Source organism: Schistocerca americana, chromosome 1 (assembly GCF_021461395.2).
Source record: "Schistocerca americana isolate TAMUIC-IGC-003095 chromosome 1, iqSchAmer2.1, whole genome shotgun sequence".
NCBI classification, from domain to species: Eukaryota; Metazoa; Arthropoda; class Insecta; order Orthoptera; family Acrididae; genus Schistocerca; species Schistocerca americana.
The window spans coordinates 177,054,380-177,068,970 of NC_060119.1; the positions used below are offsets into that span (position 1 = coordinate 177,054,380).

The 14,591-nt window shown below is 41.2% G+C and overlaps 1 protein-coding gene across 1 annotated transcript in view; it reads right to left on the bottom strand.

The window, feature by feature from the left end:
- Positions 1-14,591, bottom strand: part of LOC124613988 (trithorax group protein osa-like) — a gene marked incomplete at its 5' end in the record, with an annotated part of 283,482 nt that overhangs the window by 145,369 nt on the left and 123,522 nt on the right. Inside the window, one exon of the mRNA XM_047142819.1 lies at positions 6,032-6,251. Within this exon, the coding sequence (XP_046998775.1) occupies positions 6,032-6,251 (220 nt within the window). The remainder of the gene's footprint in view (positions 1-6,031; positions 6,252-14,591) is intronic.

The window sequence follows — 14,591 nt, forward strand, 5'->3', positions numbered from 1 at the left end:
GAACGCTACCGCGAGACCACGAGCGGTGGACGACATGAAGAATAAAGATGTAAAATGTTAATAACGTTTGTTTCATTTAAAAAAGCTCTAGGAGTTTACGCATAAAAAATTCGGAGGCACTGCTATTCAGCACACTCTCGTATTTATCACATTTTGTTATAAGCGGGCGGTAATGGGTAAGATATGAAGTAATGTTGATATAGCTGCCATCGATATTAAACCTCACGATCGTTATAGAGTGCAACTAAAAGAAGTTTCAATCACTACTTTTTTCGGTTACGTAATCGGTTTGCCGCGATTTTGCTGTATTTTGTATTAATGTGTGACCATGTTGCAGAATATCTGCCTGTTGATACCTATTTTGCGGACACCACAAGAGGAACTTAATTGTCGGAGTAATTTTTGGGTAAACCTACAAGTACCACGCAGATACAATCTGTACGCTGGGTTTTCTCCTGAGGAATTTACAGCGCCAGATTTATACGTTGGAGGTAGCGCAGCCAGTGGCAAGACAGACTGGCGTCGATGTTTACTGTAGGACGGTGATCGAGAGGGGAGCGTCGACGGTACAATAGGCGCCGAACTTAATCCCCTGCGACGAATTTGACTGGTTGTTAATCACGGGATGGATTGTGTGTGTCGCGGCTTTGCTCAGCGGGTAAGACGCGCCCTCGCTGGCGAGCGAGGAGCGAACGGACGAAGTTGATAATTAAGAGCACTGCGTACGCGGGCGGGACAGGGACTCTACCGGCAGGGAATCTCCGCGGCTGTCGTGACTGAAGACCCACGGTACGTGCCTGCAGCCGACGCCGGCGTCTTCCCTTACAGAGCCCCGACGTCCGATGCTGCTCTGCGCAGCCCCTCTTGTATCTGCGCGTCAAATTAGGAAAAGGTTGCTGGCATTTCGGTGGCACGAAGAGTAATTACTTTAATTAACAAAGTGGGCTTTCAAGCTGTGTGTATGTGCTAGTGCTGTGTGGCAGTGAGGCAAGAAGGCGAGGGCAGGGGACATGACTGGAGAGTTGCCAGCGAAACTGCGGCAGGAGTGCGCCGCTACGTACAGGGAAGGCTCACGGCGGAAGGGTTGGAGGCATAGATTAGACGAGTTAACGGAATTGGAGCTAAACAGGCGGTGAGTGTCACAGACGGTTGAGAACGTTTCAGTCAATCGATTTCTGCACTTTCTATTTCACACTATTTTCACTGACTGCTACTTTTTTCTCGTATCTACACTACTTGTCTAGTGCCCTTATGTAGCGGAACGAGCAGTATTGCAGAATATTGGTATCGATGTTTGGTGCAGTTTTAGAAACCACTGAAAAATTATTTCGTCTTACGAATATCCGATATAGATGGTAAATTTCAAAGCATTTGTTTTGGCTGTTTTTGGGCTGTTGCTTGGGAAATGGTTATTTACTGTTATGACTAGCAGGTGACACGAAACATTGGTGAATAGGTTTTGTTGTTGTAAGAACTGGTGTATACCTTAACGAGCAGTGCACTAATTTCCGAGACGGAGCGGAACCAAAGTCGGATCGATTCCGCGCGGTGGATTTACGACCACTGGTGTAGCGCACCAGCTAGTTAGGGTGTGGTTTTAGGCAGGCTTTCATGCTCGTTTAGGCAAATGATGGGCTGATACCCAATCATCAGCTCAAAATGCACATTACAAACAGTTAATGTACGATAATTTACAGTACAAATTTTACACGTTTCACTGAGTGCATAGGGTTAGCTAACGACCGTGGTGAAAGAAAGGCATCCTGTCACAAAATTAAATAACATAAATTTACAAATTATGAAAAAACGATGGGAAAGAAAGAGTTTTTATTATTGTTTCAGTTAAGTGCCTCATTTTTTAACTCTGCGAACGAAACACAAGAATAAACAAGATTTGCAAAAATATCAGTTTGCCACGACACAGATAACTCCAGATCTGAATACACTGAAAATCTTAGGTTACTTTTCGCCTTATTTTGTGACACAAACATACGGTAAACACCTAAAGGAGTGAAGGAGCATATAGTAGAACAAATTTCGGTGTATGAGCGAGCGGTGTGTCGCGTTCATTGCTTCCGTAATACTCTTTAAATGAATGTATCGGCCGTTATCTCAGCAAGATGACGGCTAATTTCCTCAGTCATTGTAATCCAATTGAACTAGTGTACAGATTATAACGACTAAAACGGTGACGCAAATCGAATTCTGAATTTTTTTCTTTCTTTTCAACTGTTCTCAGGACTGTATCTTATTTTGCCTTACATATCTAAAGCACAATGCTTTAGTAATGAGAGCGCACGCAGCCACCAACTCTCCAGTAACAAGGAATATCTTAAAGACGAGTCTAAGAAAGAGGAAAGTGTAATGCCGTTGATTTTGTTATTTCTTGCAAGTGAATTTTTGTGAACTGTATTTATCATCTGGTACGAAGCATTTGGAAAAAATTGTGTTTCGCGTTAATTCATCTGCTTCACGTTATACTGAGCACTGCATATACTCCCACTTATCTTTTCTATATTGTATCTTATCTGATATGGAGCGGCGTTATTCACGAATTCCTGATACTTCCAGCGTGACGAACCGTTCGTAGAAATATTGACAGCAAAAGGAATGTCAGCAAGCATTTAACTGAAAGCACAGCAACTACACAGATGAAATTAAAAATCGCAACGTCAAGGAGTTTTGCGACTTAAACAAAAGTTGGTAGGTGTGTTTCTACAGCTGAAAGATAACGTCTACACAAATTTCGCTCCATGTTTGCTTTAAATACACTCTGTAATGGTCGTGACCGTTAGTTACCATTGGGACTGGATGTGGTAAGTTGGTGTTTGTCAAGAATTCCTTTAAGACGCAATTATCAAGCCCCCCACTGAGTCTGAACGACGTCGTGTAATAGCACTACGAGAGGCTGGATGTTCCTTCTGCGATATTGCAGAAACGTAGCAACTGTACATTATTGCTGGCAGCGATGGTTATGAGAATGTACGGTCGCAACAAGACTTGGATCCGTCCGGCTACGTGGCACTATCGAGAGGGAAGACTATCATATTCGGTGTAAGGCTGCGGTGCATCGCACTCCATCTGCAGCAGAAATTTGAGGATCGTTTGGCACCACAGTGACACAACGAACTGTTACAAATCGGTTACTTCAAGGATAACCCGAGTCATACACTCTGTACCGAGCATTTCACTGACCCCAAACCACCATCACTTGCGACTTCAAAGTTGTCACACGAGAACTCATAGGAGGGCAGGGTGGAGACGTGTTTTCTGATGAAAGCTGGAACTCCAATCGAATCAACGACTAGGCTTCTATCTGTATTTGATAGTAGAAGGCGTCTTCTCTGATAATCTGATATCTTTCTGTTACCATTGACAAAATTACTTCCGCTCCTTTAATAAAGGTTTTCACCGTGTCCTCTGGCCGTAAAGACACCTGTTCATAATACGAATCTGAGCTCGACAGAACATTTCTGTGTACAACTTACGAGTTCCATAGTTCCTTTACAACTGAATAGGCATGGCGTACAATATATATTTATGCGCTAGAGAGATCCTGAATTTACGAAACTTGAAACTCGATACGCTACCAAAAGGGATACTGATGAACCGTAGTTTTTTAAAAGTAGTTCTAAATTTTCATAACATTCAGTTTCAAGTGCTGATTTACAAAACATATTCGTTTATCATATGTCCTACTTTGTCTTTTGAGATGTAGCAAACTTTAATTAGTAATGGAAAAGTGTGTAAACTCTCATAGATTTTTAGGTGCCTGCAAGATAAGTAAGTCAGCCCGCCTACAAAGAGAAAATTTTATGCACTTCTAATCCGGATTGTATTGAGATGGTTGGTGTGCCCTGCATTCATGTGGAACTGATTTTAATTCTTTTGGTGTTGCCAAATTCCCAGTATTGTGCTGCTAGAAATTCATCCACATTGCCATAAATATGGGGACAATCAAAAGCTCAATTTTTTATATATCCTTTCCTCACTGTGTGTTCCAGTCGCAATCGCTTAGTTATGGATGTGGATTATCTGTCCGACCTCATTTCAAGAAAAATATATGTTCTTGGCTGTATTCCAACTTGTCACTAAATTGTTTACTGACAAAACCCCTAAATGTAAAATGCGTGAAGACAGATCCGAATTTTGCATGGCACCAAAATATTTTGTAGTTTTTAGAGAACTTCTAATTAGAGCTCCGTCTCTGGAGCGCGGCAGATAGAGCATGAATGATACCAGTGGCTTCGTCTTGTGAATGGAGACTAGCGCCATCTTGTTCAACATTTTATCATATATACTGCACAAAATTAGTTTGTACAATCTAGGTGTGTGGGACATATATCCTGCCTCGGGCATGGATGTATATGATGTCCTAAGGTTAATTAGGTTTAAGTAGTTCTAAGGTCTAGGGAACTGATGACCTCCAATGTTAAGTCTCATAGTGCTCAGAGCCATTTGAACCACAACACTGCAATAGCACTGTGGGTACTATGCCAGCACGGACTACCCTAGTCCAGTGCCCTCTATAACACAAACTTCTATTCACAGCTTCAGCCCATTTACCCCTTCTAAAATCATCAGTCTTGCAGAGGCTCTCCGACATTGGAATAGCACCCCAGCTTTGTACGTAATGGAGAAAACTGCCTATACCTCGTTCACAGGTGATCCATTCTGTTGGAGTTACGTTTTCCTGTAGACATATAAGTGTCAACTTTATTTTCGATAAGGATAGAAGGTGAAGCAATGAATTAAAATTTATGCTATGTCAAGGACTTGAAACCAGTCTCCTGCTTACTATGGTGATGATTAGATTTGATTTTTGGGGCGCTCAAGTGCGCGGTTGTCAGCGCTCGTACAAATCCCAATGTTTTCACAGTCCAGTCACGCCACTTTTCCCGAATGATGATGAAATGACAAACACCCAGTCCCCGAGCGAAGAAAATCTCCGACCCGGCCGGGAATCGGACCTGAGACCTCATAATCCACAGTCATCTTGCTTACGAGGCAGATGTGCCAACTACTGCACCACTGTAGCACAGTGGCGAACACGCCTGCACAGACTACCTAAGTCCAATGTGTATTGAAGTTAGTGCTACGGAGCTTCAGCTTCTATCCTTGTCGAAAATGTAATTAGTGTAAATTGGCTCCTGAAGTTGAAGATCAAAATGAAACCATCACCATAAGAATGGATTGTCTAAAATCGTCTACCGTCGGACGTAACAATAGCTAAGGCAGTTGAAAAATTGTGTGAAAATTAATTGCTGTCTGGATACTGGAAATCTATCATTCCAAATTTATTTCTGCGCTACGGAAGCCATTTTTGAATACCAGTAGCTTCCAAAGTAGTTTCTACCATTTAACTAAATGGCGGGGAAAGAATTCTTTGCTTAGCAGAATAACAATTTCATGTTAGTAAACTTTATTACTTGTAGACGCTGCATTATTGCATTATTGCATTATTCTGTGTTTATAAAAAGCTGCGTAGTGAATAGTAAATTGAATAAGGATATGTTGTTAACATTTGATTTCTCCTTTCTTTGACGAATAATTCGGTGAATGATTGATTGAAACTGTGCTAGATGGGAAGATCACGAATTAGCCTTTAATATTTATATCCCGAAGAGTTGAATATATTACTGTGGATTTTATTATTTATGCCTGAATATCGTCCTTTCATTCTGCGCTAACGATGTATTGTAAGAGGCATGACACAAAACTACTAAAGCTTCAAAGGAATAATTTTTTTTTTTTTTTTTTTTTTGTGATAGGTCATTGAGAGTAATATACCTATTGCGCCTTTTCGAAGCTTACAGAACTAAAAGTGAAATTGCCTGCTGGTAGTATACGACTAAAACGAAATGTCATGCAGCTTCTACGTGGATGTGGACGGCTTTCGCTTTTAATTACTGAAAGCTTTTGTTATTTGCCGCTACAGACAGTTGATTTGAAATGATATAGCATGTACAGCAGAGTATATAATGAATTTTGGCTGGGCAGATTGTCGAGCGGATGCGCGCGGATGACTCACCCTTCCTCCTTGATAGGCTTGTCGAGGGGCGGCTGCGGCGGCTGCGGGGGCGGCATGGCGTAGCAGGGCGCAGCGGGCGAGTAGCCGGAGGAGACGGGCGCCGCGTAGCCGCCCCCCGGGTAGCCGCTGGCGCACGAGTACGAGTAGGCGGCGTAGCTGTTGGCCGCGGGCGGGTACTCCGCCTGCTGCATCGCGTAGCCTGGGTGGGGACTCGCGTACCCTGCGACATACCACCCGCCTTGCGGAAATCATCGCAAAGTGACAACACAGCGCCCACTTGGATGTGTTCGTAACGAAGGGAAGTTACTTCCGGCTTCGCTGCGAAATTTGTACCTTACATAGTAACAGATTATGAACAAATTGTAGCATACAGTAGCTTAGAAAGTATTACTGACATATCACATTTTAAAGATTCCTGCCTTTGAGTGTTCGGTTAAGTTTTACACATCTCACTAAATTTAAAATCAAATATATTGAGATAGCATAAAACAAATGAGATAAATAATCCGTTACCATACTTATAGATGGGGCACATCGATACCTTTTACTCTGGATGTCTGCTGTTTCACATAGTGACTTAGAAATTAACATTCTGATGGTTGCGGAATTATGGACTTGTTTCGTCTCAGTGGGTTACGGAACGATTTGATCAAGAATTTCTAACGTGACTCGTAAGTGTGTAGTCAGTTTGGTTTCTTTTCCGGAATTTCATTTAACTTGGAACGGCATTCTCATATTACATAAAAAGAGGATAGAAATGGATTTCCCTTGAGCGTAATTAGTTTAGTTCAGTAACGCAGCTTAACTGCACGAATCTCTACTCTTTTCTTTTTAAATTGAATTCATCCGTTATTAATTTGCAAGTTAACACATTTACAATACAATAATTGTTAGTCATGCTACCTGTCCAAGAATAGTTTCAGCTGGCGTGAAGTCCCATAGGCCCTACGAAATTTACTTCTGCCCACGCCATTGGTCTGTCACTATGGAATTCGAATGTTTAACGCAGAAACTCGTTGGCTGACTGTGTCAATTCTAAATCAAGTCTAAGCATATTCAATGTTCGTTACAGTGAAGCTGCATTTCATCGCTTAGTCTGAGGCGCTATGAGCATGACACTGTCAGGTCATACATTTTCCTGACACACGCAGGTATCACCTGATTTTCTTCTTTGCATTTTTCTCTTTTTAACTTATCAGTAATACAGTGGGAATGAGTGCAAATATATATGAGGATACTGTAAATAAGAATTTAAAGTCTACTTTTTGTATTTGTAACGGCATGAGCAAGGACTACAGAGAGAGAAGTGTATTCTTTGAATACTGCTATGAAACAGAGCGCAAGCGACGGATATAAAAATCAGCATCCGAAAGCAGGGATCAAAGGAAAATTAATGTCGAAAGCGGACTTTTTAAACAAAAACAGAAAAAATTACGTTTACACAGCAATGCAAGGCTCAAATTTTTTTATATACAAAGAAATACGTAGATCTGTGTTGAGTCAAAAACGAAAGTGTCTTTCGATTGTAAATTAACAATAACTGGTAATGCGCCAAAAGAAAAAAATATGTGTCCTAGGTTCATTTATTTAATCACCAGTGAATCGTTTAAAAGCTATATTCCTAGCGAATAATAAAAGTTCAAATATGTGTGAATCACTATTTTAATACTGGTTCATTTAGTAATCAATTTGGCAAGCAAACTAAAATCTTTGATACAATTTCATTACTCATGGGAAACATTGCAATATTTCTTTACCGATGCATTTTGAACACGTCAAATCAGGTAAATAATTGTAAGTACTATCTGCTAATAGCCACGCACAATAATTACTTATGGACTGTGATTGAATGTATGGAGTGACTAACTGCTACTGTCGCCGTGATTCTTCAATATCGCCATTGCAAACAAGGACGGTGTTGACTAGAAGTTACACTTAACTGCGAAAGGTTGTTTTCAGAAATAAATTGAAGAGTGTCTGCAGGTGATCCGAATACAGTTTTACCTTGGCGACGATGAGTAGGCCCATTAAATAACGATAAGAAGTATAGAGAATTTGTCACATTTATAGGAAGAGACGTGTAAGACAATGATCGCAATAATTTATCACGTTTACAAAAACAGGCATGATAAGATGATGGTCGCCAGTAACTGTGCTGACTCGTGGACGATCTTGTCCCGATTTTGTTTGAATAGTTCACGTCGTGTTTGAGGGTATCACCAGTCTTTTAACTACTGTTTGACAAATTTAAACGGAACTTACTATGCTTCGCTTTGACTAAGCATCTTCCATCCTATTTATGGTTTTTATGTCAGAAACTTGAGTAAATCGTTTTCCTGAGACACTTAATCAACTTTACTGATACCAAACTAAACACTAACGTCCGGTAAACATAGTTTACAAACTCTAAGCATACCACTTGAAAAGATTGCAAACTGACAATCAGTGATAAACCATCATACCTAATGCAGAATTTCCGATCAAATATGAATTTCGTGTATCTCACTTGATGTCAATTCTACTTATAAGTTATACTAAAAGAGCTACTGGCTATATAATTTCGCTCCCGTAAGTTGTGGAAAAAAATTATAAACAAGAGAGTAACAATCATTGATGTCATGGGTCTCTTGGCTAATACGAAACTTCCTTCAAATGTTATAGGAGAAGATTCATTCCTACATTTACAACAGTTTATAAACTTCCCTCTCGGTTTTTGCTCGTTCAAAGAAAGTGGAAAAAGCCCTTTCCATGTCGTGATTTGCTCTCGCCACATCCAAACGGCGGGCACCACCGTCTTGGATAGACTATAGCCATTGCGAAGGAGAACGGATTGCCTCCACCTACCGTAATCCGTGGGAGTAATTACTGCTGGAAGCACTTTCGAGGACAAAGGTCCGATGTGCGTGCAGCCCACAGCTTAATGCTAGCGATCGACGACCCGCAGATCTCCTCTTTCATCAGTGACGGCCCTAAGGGCAACGATTTATGGTATGATCAATCTTAGAAATTAACGTTCTCACATAATGGTCCACAAGAAGAGTTGAACATTGAAGGCTGTTGTATCCAAAGGTTCCAAAGCTTACCTTGTTCCCAGTATCGCAGCGAGCATTTCGCTGTTTTGTGATGCCGACTATTTTTCTTTCATTTAAAGATGGATGGCAATCTTAAGCTACGGAGTTATCCGATAGAATTATCAGCCATTTGGTACAGGATGTAATCCAATCACATGCCGATCGTTGTTAGATGAAATTTTACTACAGGAAATACTCATTTTAATGGATACGCTGGTGTGATTACGATAACATTTTCTCCCTATATAAAGCCATTCGTTGATTAAATCTAGACCTTAAATGTCAAAAAATTAAGATACACAGCCCTGCTGCGGCAAACGCAGACTGCAATGTACGATCGACCACTAACGAGTGTAAATAAACTACAAAGAAATTCAGTAATGTAAACCACGAAATTCTCCAGAATTTGTTGCGACTAGATAAGGCATAGCTCAGGAGAATTAGGTGAGAAAACGTTTCTTGTCTGATGGGCGAGTCTCATATTCCCTTCTGATCGTCCTTTTAAGTTCTCCGCTGTTTTCGTTAAGAGGGCACAGAGTACTTTTTAGGCTCTATATCTTGTACAAGTTTTACAATTTTGTGGTTTAGTACCAAATTTTCTAAAATGCTTCCTGAAATTCTGGTACCATTTAATCCCATAACATACATGTCAAGGAGATCAAGTTTTTACCAGATTTGTGTGACATGATAGCTGTGATACTGAATCCATTCAGTTCCGCACATTATCTATGTTCAGCATAAAAAAATATTGTATATTTTAATTTCTAGAAGGAACGAAGATGATAATTTACAGCTGCTAGAAACCAGCAGTGTTACTCACATAGACAATATATTCCAAGCAGAATCGCTCGAAGTAATAATTTTCCAGTTGCTTTGTCAAATACCAATGCTTTCTTATAGCAGGAAAAACCGCGGTTTGGCAGCATACACAACCCCAACTATAAAATTCAGCATAAAGGCGTCAATTTTCATTCTAAACCCAATAATGTATATCCAAGAGTAATCATAAAAGACTATAGAATTTAATAAATTAATAAAAAATCAATGTTTCCGTCATTCAGAAGTACCTCGTGTCCTTTTATGTCTCGACATTGTTGGGAAGCTTGCTTGAACATCTGTGGCTGACGATTGCCTCATTTTTAACCAGCCTGACCCTTTGTATAATGATCTCGACACTGATGCGACATTAAAACTTAATCTGTCTTTTTTTCTCTCCGGAGGTGATACTCACCAGAAGTTTGAAACCGTTGATCATTTTCTTAAATAAGGTAAATGTTACAAAACCAGTAGCTTGTTTGACGTGAAATTAAAAACTTTCACGGAGTATAAGGCCCTCCATTAAATTTCTCAGTAATGGGGAAGGTCATAGAAACAGATTGCAATGATACTAGCCAATAAAAGGAGACATACTGCGACAATGTATGGATAAAAACTAACGGCAAGCTAGCACTTGTAATGGGTTTGGGAAGCGTGATGGAATGGCTCAGTTCGTAAGGCAGTGTGTACGAAACGCAGGTATCTGGGTTCGAATATCGATCGGACAAACAGTTTTAAATCGTCTAAAATACTTTTCAATCTAAACATAGAACAGAGCTACAATTTTCTGTAGCGGTAGTGGTGTGGAAGAAATGTTGAATAAAATAGATTGATATAGTGCTGTAACGATGAAGAAGTATTACATAAATAATGCTGGGCTTTGTATACAGCAAATAGATATATACCGGAAAATACACTGAAGCGCCAAAGAAACCAGTATAGGGCTGCGTATTCAGATACAGAGATATGTAAACAGCAGAATACGGCGCTGCGGTTGGCTACGCCTATATAAGACAACAACTGTCTGGCGCAGTTGTTAGATCGGTTACTGCTGCTACAATGGCAAGTTACCAAGATTTCAGTGAGTTTGAACGTGGTGTTATAGTCGGCACGTGAGCGATGGGATACAATATCTCCGATGAAGTGGGGACTTTCCCGTACGACCATTTCACGAGTGTACCGTGAATGTCAGGAATCTCTTAAAATATTAAATCTCCGACATCGCTGCGGCTGGGAAAAGATCCTAAAAGAACGGAGAACGGGACCAACGACGACTGAAGAGAATCGTTCAGCGTGACGGAAGTGCAACCCTTCCGCAAATTGCTTCAGATTCCAATGCTGGGCCGTCAACAAGTGACCCATTGAACGAAACAACATCGATATGTGCTTTCGTATCTCAAGGTCCACTCGTTTACCCTTGATAACAGCACGACACAAAGCTTTACGCATCACCTCCGCCTGTCAACACCGATATTGGACATTGATTACTGGAAACATATTGCCTGGTCGGACGGATGTGTACTGTTAAGGAGACAACCTCATGAATCCACAGACCCTCCATGTCAGCGGCGGACTGTTCAAGCTGGTGGAGACTCTGTAATGGTATGTGGCGCGTGCAGTTGGAGTGATATGAAACCCCTGATACGTCTAGATACGACTCTGACAGGTGAGACGTACATTAGCATTCTGTCTGATCACCTCCATCCATTCATGTCCATTGTGCATTCCGATGGAATTGGGCAATTCCAGCAGGGCAAATGCGACACCCCACACGCCCAGAATTGATACAGAGTGGCTGCAGGAACACTGTTCTGAGTTTAAACACTTCCGCTCGCCACCAAACTCCCCAGACATGAACATTATTGAGCATACCTGGGATGCCTTGCAACGTGCTGTTCAGAAGAGATCTCCATCCCCCCGTACTCTTACGGTTTTATGGACAGCTCTGCAGGATTCATCCCTTCAGCACTAATTCAGACATAGTCGAGTCCATTCCACGTCATGTTGCGCGACTTCTGCGTGCTCGTGGGGCCCTGGACGATACTAGGCAGGTGTACCAGTTTCTTTGACTCTTCAGTGTTTGAAACACTAAAAGAATGGAGAGATGACTAGTGTAAATTGTAGTCGGCCGATATCTGCGCACGACCTGAAGCACTTAACGGATAATCTATCTGGACAAATATTAGTCACCCACTTTAAAAGAGTTCATTGGTCGATTTGGAGCGCTGTACGTGATGTAAAACTGGTAACAGGTGCTCATATGACCCATCATTATTAACGTCAGTCATGGCAGTGAAGTGGATTGAATGTGCTAGTTGATTGCATGGAATCAGCGCAGTAAGATATATCGACGTGCAGACGTGACAGATTGACAGAAAGGAGCAATCATGATTGGACATACCAATGACCACACCGTGGAAAAGTTGTCCGATTTGTTAATGGATCTAAGACGAGTGCCCAACATTTCTACAAGGAATGGTATACCACTCACAATGATGTAACACAGTGTAAGAAAGGCAGTTGTAAACACATCCTAACCACATGATGCGGGGATGAGTGTCTAGCTTTGTCAGGTACAATCAGTTTGAAACCGAACAGGAATTAGTACTAGCAGTGTATGAGGTCCATCTCAACCAGTTTACGAGAGAAAATTGCGAAGGAAACCGCATGTAATGCACATTCGGAGTCCGATACCTCACAGAAAGTCATTGCTCATCACATGAATGCTGCACGTCTAAAGGAAATGATGCAAGGGATCGAGTGCAACGACAACGCAATGTCGCATATAACCCGTACTGTACGGAGGGTGTAGTTCAGTCATGTTGTGGGAATGTTTTTCGTATTGCGACTTGAGGCCACTCATGCTCTTTTCGATGGGCATGAGCCAGGATGTTTATTTTAACATTCTCGGTGGTCATGTGTTACCCTTTCTTCTAAGTCTTCATAATGCTGTGCGTACTTCCGTCTTGCAAGATGGCAACAGCCGTGTTCACCGGGCTGCACGCATACGTTCTTGGTTTCAAGAACACTGAGGCACGCTACCGCACATCGACTGGCCAGTTAAATTAACCGAGCTTAATCCTTTAGAAAGTCTTGGACTATTTGGAATAGCAGATAAAATGTAGCAGCAAAATTCCCCATTATTTGACAGCTCAGCAATGGATGGCTTCAGCAGGATATGGTATACTTGTAGGCTCTCTTCCTCGTAGAACCGAGGCCACTATGAAGGCGGTGTTGTATAATATTTGCTTGACGTCTCCTTGGGGTGACGAATTTTTCGCATGGTGTGTTTATCAAACATAAGAGCGACTCCAAGAACAAACGAACAGAACCGAAGAGATGAACGTTGCATTGTAGTGGTAACTGCAAAGTTCCTTAGAAAGTTCGTCAACTGACTTTCTCTGTGATATAAGATATCTAGTAGGCCTATACTAAGAAGAAATATCGCTGCAATACATGTCATGAAATTAATCTTCTCGGGTGTGGCTTGCATTCACTCACTAAATGCACTATAGCAAAACGTACTCCTTAGGCTTTTTACAATCACTATAACCCAAACATAATTCAAACTATACATAAAAGACGCTGTTGGTAGGCTAAGCTGACCGTTTTGGCTGCAGCTACCTTATCGTGGACTGAATAATAACAGTCTTGTAGGCAACAATATCGGTAACGTAATTAGAAGGATTATCCTTCTTCATTCAATAATGACGCCCAGTTTTTTTCCTAGGAAAACCTTTAACCAATATGCAAAATATTAGGAGACAAACAGATCGAGTTTTCGCTGAACGCATAGTCTTTTAGTCATGTACAGGCGCTATTAATGCACTAGATCATTTTATTTCAATTATAAATTAACGTCACTGAACACTCCATGGAGTAATTTGATTAATTTGATTTGAATGGAACTTCTAAACTATAATAAAAAAATTCTAGTTTTCGGTTTGAAAAACTGTGCAATAATATCGTTTATGAAGATGTCCTGACGTACAGCTGTTTTCTCGCCAGTACAGTGAAAAAATATAATGCGTCAAGTACGATTGCTGTAACGATGGAGTGCATACGCAGTTGGTCAGACTTCAAATAATTACCAGGAATGTCGGACATCTTCAGCGTTCACAGCGCGACATTCCATGATCGTTTCACACAGTACTTTCCTTACCTTCATCCTGCGGAGATGAGCTAGAGTTCTACAGATGAGACGTAAAACCTAAGTAGCAAAATATAAGCAACTGAAAAGAGGAGCCGGCCGGTATGGCCGAGCGGTTCTAGGCGCTTCAGTCTGGAATTGCGTGATCGCTATGGTCGCAGGCTCGAATCCTGCCTCGGGCATGGATGTGTGTGATGCCGTTAGGTTAGTTAGCTAAGTTCTAGGGGACTGATAACCTCAGATGTTAAGTCCCATAGTGCTCAGAGCCACTTTTTTGAAAAGAGGAAACTACATTCGGTCACGTGAATAATAAGTTTTTCTCTTTTAACTTGTGAAAATACACATCACAGAAAAATGTTGAACTGAGAAGATGAGACAATATCCAAAAGATTCGCACGTCTTTTCTAACGGGAGTTGTAAGCTAGCATACGTTACGACTGCGACAACACGCAGTGACGTGCCCGAAGAACTGACAATAACATCTACATCATATTACGCAAGCCACCTAATGGTGTGTGGCGGA